At 37.4% G+C, this 11,458-nt stretch overlaps 1 protein-coding gene across 3 annotated transcripts in view; it reads right to left on the reverse strand.

Annotated features, from left to right (window-relative positions):
- The window catches only part of LOC113672313 (uncharacterized), a 39,685-nt gene extending 28,227 nt beyond the window's left edge, over positions 1-11,458 (reverse strand). For 2 of the 3 annotated variants that reach the window (XM_089182641.1, XM_089182642.1), the window contains exons 1-12: positions 11,319-11,457; positions 9,083-9,490; positions 8,048-8,095; positions 6,581-6,762; positions 5,720-5,936; positions 4,547-4,966; positions 4,014-4,183; positions 3,051-3,215; positions 2,536-2,683; positions 1,758-1,847; positions 1,032-1,256; positions 430-525 (exon numbers count right to left, since the gene is read on the reverse strand). In XM_089182641.1, coding sequence (XP_089038767.1) covers positions 430-525; positions 1,032-1,256; positions 1,758-1,847; positions 2,536-2,683; positions 3,051-3,215; positions 4,014-4,183; positions 4,547-4,966; positions 5,720-5,936; positions 6,581-6,762; positions 8,048-8,095; positions 9,083-9,490; positions 11,319-11,382 — 2,233 coding nt within the window. In that variant the 5' untranslated portion in view covers positions 11,383-11,457. Of the gene's footprint in view, positions 1-429; positions 526-1,031; positions 1,257-1,757; positions 1,848-2,535; positions 2,684-3,050; positions 3,216-4,013; positions 4,184-4,546; positions 4,967-5,719; positions 5,937-6,580; positions 6,763-8,047; positions 8,096-9,082; positions 9,491-11,318 lie in introns of all 3 variants that reach the window. The other variant, XR_016179802.1, reaches the window with a different exon arrangement.

Below are 11,458 nucleotides of genomic sequence, written 5' to 3' on the forward strand. Positions count from 1 at the left end.
CCGTTCATTGACTATTTTTAACAAATACTGTCTCAGCTATTTCAAAGATAGCTCTGAAGGGTGATTATTGGCTGCTACGCGATATAAAAGAATCGGATCAATATCAGTATCTGGGTAACTGCCCACCTACCCCTCCCCTAACCCAAAAACAGTCAATTGATAACAAGTTAGGGTGAATGTTGGGTTAGGGGAGGGGTAGGTGGGCCGTCGTCCAGATTCTGATATTGATATAAAGGGATCAATATCAAAAGAATTAATAAAGAACCATCAGCACACCATTTCAGCATAAATCAGAGCATACTCAGAAATCATGAGTAATGCGTACTCTATGAAAAACTAAATTTATGCGCGCACACTGGAAACTACTAGTTACAGTCTTCCTCATCCTCTTTGTAAAATGCCTTCACCTGGTAACGAACTCGAACTCACCCATTTTCCTTTTGCAAATAAATGGTCGATATTCTCCGCAGCTCACATCTCTCCAAGCCCCTCTGACTGTATCAATCTCAACGCAAGCTTTTGGAGCTAGGAAGATACAATAAATAAATAGAGAATAAATAAAGAAAAACCTCAGTGAGGGATTAAGGAAAATAATGGACTAGGTAATGCCACCCCGAACAATCACAAAATTTTTTTCTCTAATTTGCTCTTTGGAGAAAAAGAAACTTGAGCACAAGCATTGCTTTCTTAAGCAAGACATTTTACTCTTACTACTCTCTCTTCACCCAAGATTGAAAATACGTGAAGCCTGTGAAGAGCTCGTAACCGGCCGCGGCTAGAAACAGCGTTATTCTGAAGTGCTTGATGCTGTGAAACTTGCACAAACGTCAACTTAGCTGGTGTGAATACTTTTCTGTTTAATTTTTCATAGAAAGACTCTCTTTTGTGCAGAATGTTTTTCCCGTATTTCTCGTTGTTTCGTGGATTAAGAGCATTTTATTTTACAGTCAAATCTGAATGCACTATTTAATCTCTTAATTGTCTTAAATGCCACCTTTTAAAATGCCAAGCAATCCTGCAATCAGACTCACTTTGTGGTGTGTTCGTGGGGTAACCAGCATCCCATGCGGTCAATCTATAAGGACTTCCATCACTCCAGTAAAAGTGCTTAGGAGAGTCTCTATCATTCAGTCCCAGCCAAAATGAATAAGTCCACCCACTGACTGCTTGCAATCTATTATTCAACCAGTTCTTCTCCTTCATAGTTACTATGCTAACTAGATCACCGCCTCTGCTCAGGCAAGATGCGCGTGCATCTGTAACCGAAATAAATTCAGTATTGAATGTCATATGGTTGCATGCACAAACAATCATAATAAAATTTTCATGGCAAAGCAATGCAATTAGGGTTTTTTAATTTCTTATGGACTTTATTAAAACCATGGGTCTGCCGAACAACATTCGTGCCTTTTTCGCCCATATCTGAGGTTTTGACTGTACCGTACTTAAGACAAAAGACGATTGTCTGAGCTTCTGAAATTCAAGAGTTTATCAAAATTTGTGAATATCAATTTTTGATCAGTGTCACTGGCTTTTACCTTCACAACACGTCTATATGGTCTCGTCGGAAACAAAAAAAACAACAACAAAAACAAACATAACAGCAACAGAAATCATTTTTGTTTCGGTAGAGCTTAATTGGGTCAGTCTCCTCTACAAGCAAGCATGAGCTTGTGCTATCTAGAAATCCGTTGGGAATCAGGCCTATTGGCCACCGATGTTATCCAATACAGCAGCTAAAAACAAAACAAACAAACCTGCCCACAATTTCCACTGATTTGAGTTAATCTGGTAGCAAGTTTCATCAGGTCCAATCTCCCAGCCAATCCCACACTTCTTAGAAGAGGCTAAAGGGAAAAAGATGCGATTTAAAGAACTTTCTTTCATCCTACACAGACTGTTTATTAAGGAAAATATAGGTAAGTCATGTACAGTAATTAGGCTTCACGAAAAGATTCCAGTTGACCGAAGATCATTGCAGTTAGGTGGTAATAAAAAAATTAAGTAGTGGTTAAACTGGAAAGTAGAAGAGAACTGGCTTCGAATTCGTTATCGCCCCGTAAGACTAGTGCAGCACGCAAGTCAGCTGAACCATCAAACCAACTAGGGGCTGGTCATTATGTGAGGTCACATGATATCGATGTCTCTGAACGGCGAGATAAAGATATATGTAAAAGAATCATCGCAAACAATTACACAGTTCATGCAATTAAGAAAATAAGCAATCTTCAATTGAGTGTCGAAAGTGCCCTGCATTGCTTTGGTTTTTTTTTTACTTCGCTAGATGTGATTGGCCACTTTCTCGGCAAATTACATTCAAGGCTAAAACTAATCGGAATTTGGCCACCTGCGTTTTCCCGCGCTTCAGACGGCGTGAAGTTTTTAATATGAGCTGTCATTGGCTCCCTGTGATATCTCACTTTCTTGCGATTAGTTTTTGTGACAACTTTTGTTTGGTTCTACGTCTTTCAGTCGAAATGCGCTTTAAAGCCTGTTAAAGTACGCCATAGTGTGCAGCGCTGAGTTATTTCTTACCTTGTGATGCACAGCCATAAATTTCAGTTCTCAGGCAGATACGAGAGTTCCATGAAAGTGGATAAATCCTGATAAATCTGGCATAGATAGGTTCAGTAAGGGCAATGTTGCTGATGGACGCGGCATCATTGACATTTCCACCTAAAGTCTGAAATTCCAAAAAGGTAGTGACTCTTATGAAGTGCTACACAAACATGAATGATTGAAATCAATTACAATAATGATAGTGGTGTTGGTGACTCGGTGACAAACTAACAGACTAAGCAAACGTCAATGGACCGGCCAAACGACTGAACGACTGACTCCCTAATTAATTATGGACCCACAGAAAGGTCGCTTGATTGACTAACTAATTTACTGATTGCCTACCTGACAGACTAAATGAGTGTCTCGCTCACCTGATAATACTAGTAATCATCAGTTAACGATATACTTCTCCAAATTTTCTCATTCGTTTGAATCCGATTTAAAACATTTGTAAATATTAGCACATGTAAAAGAAACCCATTATCTACCTTGTATTTGACTGTGGCGTTTTCACCATAGTTATTAAAATCCAGGCCATTGTCTCCATATCTGAGATAGAACGTCTTCACATGGTCGGAAGATCCTGGCCTTCCTTGAAGTGCAATGTGTCTTACCTGACGCACAACTCCCAAATCAATTTGTAAATATTCACCCTGCCACATAACAAAACGGTAAATGAACACAAGGCAAACTGAACATTAAAATACGAATTACATGTTAGGATTTACCTCCTCACAGAAAAATCTTAACAAACAATTGCCCTATTTCTTTTCCCTCCCCGCCCCGATTGTTCTAAGGATGGATAATATCATCCAGTGGGTAACTCTCAACCAGGAAATTAAGCGGTAGGTTTAATTAACACAATATATATATAGAGGATAACGATTTGTCTGTTTGATAGCGCAATCCGCTCTTTGAATAACCGGGCCCGACCTGTAGGCAAAAAACTTCAAGCTGTGCTACTTTAAATGACTTCACGCTGGATTCGCGCACATCCAACGCAACACAATGTTGAATGTATTGTTACAACGTAAACCATCACGTTGTAAGGGTACCGACCGAAGTAAAGCTACCAATGTTTTTTTTCATTTTCTGCCCTTGGTCGTTCAAGATCCTTTTTGCTCTTATTACTCTCTTCCAATAGTCGTAGCTTGCAATTTTAATTTACTTACTTTCATAACTAAATTAAACTCTGGAAAGTTCTTAGTCTTAGGTCATGATTTCTGTATAATACAAGCAGTCTCTCCTTTTCGGCGAAGTCCGTCGCGCGATTAAAAAAAAAAAAATCGTAAAAAGTTGTTGTTAGCGCGCCGCTGAGAGCTCTAGGATTGAACTCCCAGAATTCCCTGCGGCGCGCTAGCATCAATTTTTTTTTTCTTTTTTCTGACTTCTCGTGGTCTATGATTTCTGTTACTATTGTTATCAGTATGAAGACCTAGTTAATAATTTACCACTTTGCTTTGTGCAGCGCACCATGCTCCTGCATTTAAGTCACCGCTTTCCAAACGAAGACGGGCCTGACTTGCTCGAGATGAAAAGTTATAATTGCTGGAGGTAGATATTTGGCTATCGGCAATCCTCTCATCTTCCATTCCAAATGGCGAATCACACTGATTTATGCCTAGGACAAAACAAAACCGGTTGAAAATTGGATAAACTTTACATGGATCAAACAGAAAGAAGTCGTGGAACAACGGGAGGGGCAGCTACGCCGTTCAGGGTTCAGAGACTGTCTTTTTTTAAAGCATATTTCTCTAAACTAGAGCGCTTTTCGATTGAGTGACGTAAAACTTAACCCAAACCAAACCAATGACAACAGCCAATCATAGGGAGGAGCTTATGTGAAATCAACTGAGTAAACGTGTTTGATTGAAGCGGGCTCTTACCTCTTCACTAGAAATTTTATCATTGCGTGTGAATCAATTTTAAGGTTACGAGGATAAAGGAAATGATCACCACTAATCGATGAAAGTAATTTTCTCACCATTTTTTCTCTTACAGACATAGCCAAACTTATTGCGACACATTGCCATGCTCCAGGTGCCATTCTGATTATCAGCATCCATTCTTGCACAATCTGCATACGTTCCGAAAAAACCATTGCTTGGTTGTTTTGGTGCCCAGTTTTTGTAGGTGAGAGAGGACTTGTCTGTCCATACATATGTCCCCTCCTGTTTACGATCATTAAGTCCAATCCATATTTGAGGAATTCTCGTGTCTTTAAGGTACTTCAAGAGAAAATCTTGCTCTGCCCCCGCGCTAATGCTAACCAATTCAGTCCCGCTATTATGTGACATGCAGGCTTTTTCAGCATCAAGCCAACTCTTGGCATGGGCCCCATGAATATTGAACTGGTAACAGTAGTCACCAAAACCTCTCCAATTTAATGGACATAGGTTTTGACCTAAATGATTGAAAAAAATTCTTATTAGATTACCCTACTGACATAACTCAAAAGAAAATAGCCACATTAGCATTATCTATGACCAAACTCCACAGGAAACTTAGCCATATGAGATTATTCATGCAATATAGTTAACAATTATTCACCAAAGTGGAGGTGAACAATAGAGATATTTACTGAGATGCAAGGCAGAGGTAAATAACCACCAGTTCCACCAACACCAGGGTGAATTGCTGTTTTTGCATATAACACACAGAAACCAAAAAGAGAAATATATATTTTCCAATGCAAACCAGCTGGGTCTTTTTTCACTTTTCTTAGCATGTATGTATATAGCTGCCTAATCTCACACATTATGTCCACTAGTCTGATGCCTTAAGATCTAACTGAGTCCAAAGCCCATCAATAGCCCTAAGCAGTATGACATTAGTAAGGGTTTTTAAAAAAGCTGGTTATCCCAGCAGTCTTCTGCTACCTTTAGAACCTCTTGCAGGTGGGCCTCATGTTTGTGTTTTGCCTTGTGGCACAGCCCTTAGTGAATGTTGAGGAAAGAGGAACAGCTACCTCTACATCAGGATGTTCTATCTTTTGGCCAGTATGTTTAGAGAGGGTGTTAATGAAATACAGTTGCAGAGATCACAGAAACTGTATATCATGGGAGTTATTCCAAACCACAATGTGCATAACTCACTCCTGCAGTCAAAAAGTTAGGGGATTAGGAAATTTCAATTAAAAATAAGAAACTGTACATACCACCAGGTTTCTCACAGATGTAGTAGTGTTCTGAGTTGCAAAAATCATCATTCCATAAACCTCCTGAAGAGTAAGCCCAGACTTGAACACAATCTTCTGAGCCTGCAAAATCATTTGGTTCATCTGTTGCCCAATAAGTGTAGTTTACCAATGTATTATCACCTTCCCATCTGTAATTTCCCTCAACAGCAGAATCACTTAATCCAATCCATCTCGTCTGCAAAAACAACAGTTTATTTGTTTGAAATTAACATGGAATGGACACGATTTTTTTCATAAATCATATTTTAAATTTTGTAACTCATTAATGGAGCACAATCATTCATGTGGGCTTTAAATTTTAATACAAAACAATGACGGCAGGAGGCTTTGAATGAATGCAAGAGAGCATATAATCATGCGCAGGGCACGGGAAAAATAGCTACCTACCCCACAAGTGACTGGCATCTGATTTCTCCCTAAAATATTACCCCTGAATTACACATGAGGGTCACAAGAATAAATGAAATGATCACCAGCCATAAATAGGCTCGATCTTCATCGTTAAACAAATTCTCGTCGTCAGCATCTTGGGATATATATATATATAGCAATAATACAGAGAATATGCATACTGATGTTAGGGTTAAGAGACAGTCATGCTTATTCAATTGAACACACCGAGGATTGCTGGTTCGACCAGGACTCTCCAGGATAATCTACATGTTCATGTCCTTGTACTTTAGTTCAAACTGACGAGGAACCCAGGCTAGCCTTGTTCTTTGAATTACAAATTTTTATCCAAATAGCTCCACCACTGGAAATGAAATAATGGGAGAGAAACAATTGGGATCACCTAGAAAATGAAGCATGTAAACTCACTCTGTGACTGCTTCTCTGCTTGAATGTTATGAAATGCTGTTCATCGCTGTCATCTATTTTAACCAAGTATCCTCCCAATGCTCGGCAGTCTTTTGCAGCATCAGTCCATGTCTTTCTAACTGAGCTAAACTTGTAGCAGGATGACCCATAATATTCCCATCCAATAGGACAGGAAATGGGGGCTGCAGAAAAATTGTTTAACTGTTAATGGACCAACTACTTCCAAATTGTTAATCAATGCATGTTGAAAACCTTAAAATAAGCTCAGTGGTAAATACATTTTCAGCAAGGTTAACAGAACAGTGAGTTTAAGGCTCAGGGAACCACAACCTTGATGTTTGTAGCCTTTTAACCCCTAAGATCTTATTTATAACTGTCCCTTTCAGCTGCCACACATTTCCTTGTAAATTTGGAGTGAGAATTTGGTGTTAGATCAAGTGAAAATCTTAATTCTACCTAATAAATTTAAGTATTCCCATTATCTGTTTGCTGGATAATCTATGGATATCATAGGCAGAAGCTACATGTTTATATATCACTTCTGGGAGTTAAAGGATCAACCCTTTCACTCCCACAAGTGATCAAGACAGAATTTCTCCTCACAGTATGAATACAATATCAAGCAGGCAGGTGATGAGAATAGAGAAGAATATCAATCATGGGATTATTAGTTGATCCAATACCAAATTCTCTGAACTAACATCATAAGAATTGTATGGCAGATAGTAAGGAGAATTACTAATCAGATCTTGGGAGTGAAAAGGTTAATACGTCTACACAGATTAAATTCTGTGTTGTCAAAAAGTAAAAATATTTTATACAATGAAAGAAATCTCCATTGTAAAATATCTGCACAAGTCCAAAGAGAATTTTCAAACAACTTAGAAGTTTTCCAAATCACAAGTGTCAAATGTAAGAGTTGCTTGAAAATTATTAATTCAAAAGCTTCCTAACATTAATACCCTTAAAAAGTTTGAAGTTGAAGCTACAATTTAAAGGTAGTTCACATGCTTTTGCTTTGTTGAATTATAGCTTATAATAGCTTGTAATTCTGGTGAGGAACAAAAATAACAATAATGAATGGTTTTAAAATCATCAGAGAATATTTGCATAGATTTTGGAGAATTAAGACAGCAAAGAGACATATATTAATGACTTCTTCAAATTGCTTGCTTATGCCCTGAAGACATTAAATTCATAGGTGGTGAACAATGCATGGATGTGTGTAGATATGGAATCTCTCTTTGAGTTGAACAATAGAAGATCATGTTACTTAAGAAATGAAATAGATTTCCCATCAAAATGTCAAATTCAGTTAAAAATTTTGAGCATTCTTTTGTGAGGAAACATGATTTTTCCGCTAATGTTCCAACTGAACATAGACAATAATTTATGGCAATTAATTCATACTTTAATTGGCAAAATTTCTGCCACTGAATAAGAATATGCCTAAAATGTTGAACTCACTGGAAGTGGCTGGTGGTGATACAGTTAATGAGGTAGGCAAGGGTACTCCTGTAGAAAGAAGAGAAAAAAAAGTTTAAAAAAATGCACATCTTTGGTCTTGGAAACATTTGCTATTTTACTGTAAGTGATGCTTGGTAAATAAAACGTTGTGCCAACAACTTTGATGGGATTGCAGAACTATCTTCAAAATCTAGTACATCAGTTTTCAGATGCCCTTCAAATACAGCTTAAAGATTCCTCTTATGTAATGGTAATGTGGTATGTTATATGAGGTAAAAACACGGGAACAGAATATACCTGAAATAAAGTCTAACAAAGTAATAAATTGAAGTAACATTGATTTCCTGTACACAGCTTAATTTGTACATAGGGGAACCAGGTTTGAGATTTTCAAAAGAATTCCATCTCTGACATCTGAACTACCACTACATTGTTAAAAAAAGAAGAAATACATGTTTGTTTTCTGTGAAGAAAACAAATCAAATTTGGAAGATTTTCCCATAATAAGATATAATATATAGTTAGTAACTTATAAATATATCATAACAACACTGGTAAAAAGTTCTAGATCTGATTTGTTTAAATTCTCCCCTCTAGCTGCTGCACTTAGCTTGTGAATTAGTTACAAGAATGTGATGCTAGATCAAGATTAAAATGTCTATCTGATGAGTTTGCTGAATAATGAATGGATATTATAGGAAGAAGTTGCATGTCAATCGCTTCTAGTATTAAAAGGTTAAGGAAGAACCACATTATACATTTTTATTGTTAATCCCTCAACCCTCATGAGTAACTAAGACAGAGTTTCTCCTTACAATACCAAGAGAAATATCAGGAGGTTGGTAAGCAGTTGAGTGATGAGGGATTGATAATTGATTCAATTGAAAATTCTCCAAATTCACATCATATAAATTGTATAGCAAACAGTAACAAAGGAAATTACTTATGAGATCTTAGGAGTAAGAGAGTTAGGTAAATTACATTCATAGTGTACATGTAGCATCACTCAGGGATTAATCAATATTTCATGCTCACCTTTAGGCCTTTCACAGATATAACCAAGCTCACTATTACATTTATCATCATTCCAATGACGGAGGTAGAGCTCGACACAATCCTCTACTCCACCACCATCGTTAGGTTCACCACTGTTCCAGTTATTATAGACAGAACTGTTGAAAGGTGTTCCATCACTCCAAACAAACTGGCTTTCATTGTGCTGATCATTGAGTCCAATCCAATAATTTTCCCTCCAATTCTTGGAGGAATGACTGTATATGAAGTTCATTTCTGAAATATTTTCAACACTAGCCAGGTCTCCTCCATAATTTAGACAAGTTCTTCGTGCATTTTCCCAGTTGAGGCCCTTCACATACAAAGATCTCACCACAAACTTGTAACAAGAGTTACCAAATCCATACCAGTCGGGTGGACAATTAGAGGCTTGGTATCAAAATAAAAACATTAACCTCCTTGTTAGTAATTAGATGTATTTGTAAATTAAGTGTTAATTAAGCATTGATTTAAAATGGTTTGAGCCTGGCAGTAACATGGGAGTTAGTTCAAGGGATTTATGTGTACTGTGAAATAAACAATACAACCATCAGGTACCGATTTTGAAAAATCTTCATCATACAATGATACTTCCAAATTTCAACTCTGCATGTTTTTCTGCTTAAAGTTTCTAACACAACCCATTAACTTATGGAGTTTAGGAACAGTGAAGATGCTATATTTCTTCCCATCTGAGATGCATAGGTGCAAATGTCTGGTGCCTTTAGCATTAGAGTAAGCTACCCACTGTTAACTGAGTACAATTGTCATCCTAAAGACATTATCTAGTTCATCCTCTAGTCAGATGATGAAATGAGACTCAATAAAAATCTTTAACTGACACATTTGACAACCTTCTATTTTCAATGTCCTGCTGTTTGAAATTTTATTTCAAAGAATAGAGAGCCTGAAAATCTGTCCAAATATTAATTTGAAAATATTCGTGGGGGAATTTAGCTAGATCCAGGACTAAATGGACTAAATGCCTAGCAGTTAGATGTTATACCCGATAAAGTATATTCAGAAATGTTCCACTAAAAACACAACATAATTTTTTGGCATCCACTGACATCTGATATTCTTGAGAAGTTTAAAAGAACCTTTCAGTGCCCTATTTGGACCAGGTTATAGCTGAGCTTGGCCAGTCTGGTTAAATATTGCCAGTAAATAAATAAATTAATAAATAGATTGTGTGGAAAAATCAGACTCCAGGGAGTCATTGAATGCATTTAAAAATGTGTTCATTTTCTATGCATTTAGACATAAATAGTATTTATTCATTTATTCATTATTTTTTGATATTTTTAATCTAGGAACAGACCATTTTGGAGTGAAAAGCCTTCCTGTCATATACTTGTTCCATGGGATAAAATAGTATTGAAGTTTTAATTAGAAAAGAACACGCGAAGCGAGCCCTCGCCAAAATTAACGATCGGTACACACACATGTACCTCCTTCGTCACCTCCCGCGAAACCTCCCCCAGTACCTCCCCCATGTCAACTATTATCCGAGGAGTAATGCGATCTTTTATCTTGAGGAATAAATCAATCATTTTTCATTGCGTATGGATCGAAACTTTGCGAAATCACCGTTCTAATAGGCAGAAAAAACCATTTCACATTTCTAATATCCTAAAATTGACATCTTCGAAAAATAAAATCACGCCTTACCGAGAATAACAATCTATTTTGTTACGAGTGGGTAAACATGAGATGAATTAGTATGCATCGTGTTCGGTCGTAACCTCAAGTCGACTAGGTACTCGCGCGACTAAAATCTGAAGAGTTTTTTTTTCCATTCAGATCTTACAAACTACGCACACCACAACCCATTTAACAAGAAAACGATTTAAAGAAAAAGCCACAGAGATCGAAGAATGTTTAAACTGCTCCTTTAACCTGCGGAAAAACAACCTCTTTCGAAGCAAGGTTACCCGCATACTATTAATAAACACACCCGTTTCGTTTAGTTCCTCCCCAGTTTGTTGATCGCAAAAATACTGCGGATATTAAAATAACTTCATCGATGCAGATTCGGGTGATCCAAGATGATTTTGCGTGGAAACTAGCAGATAAACAAAACGGAGTGAGCGGGGAAGGAGTACTATTTTATGCATGGGCGCGCTTGAATATTGTTTGCACGTAATTTCAAGGATCCTTTTGTCGTGTCACTGAGCTACTTCTTAAGCTCTTTTCAATGGGCACGCCAACAACTTACCTGAAACAGAGCGACAAATAATCAAAAGAGTCACTAGAAGTCTGTAAACCATCGCATTCGCCATTATGCATCGCTAATCGTTGCGAGCTAACTTGTGAGGACCGCGAGGGGGAACACGTGATTCTATAGTAATAGGAGAC

This window comes from Pocillopora damicornis, chromosome 9 (genome assembly GCF_964200805.1).
Source record: "Pocillopora damicornis chromosome 9, jaPocDami1.2, whole genome shotgun sequence".
Lineage (NCBI taxonomy): Eukaryota > Metazoa > Cnidaria > Anthozoa > Scleractinia > Pocilloporidae > Pocillopora > Pocillopora damicornis.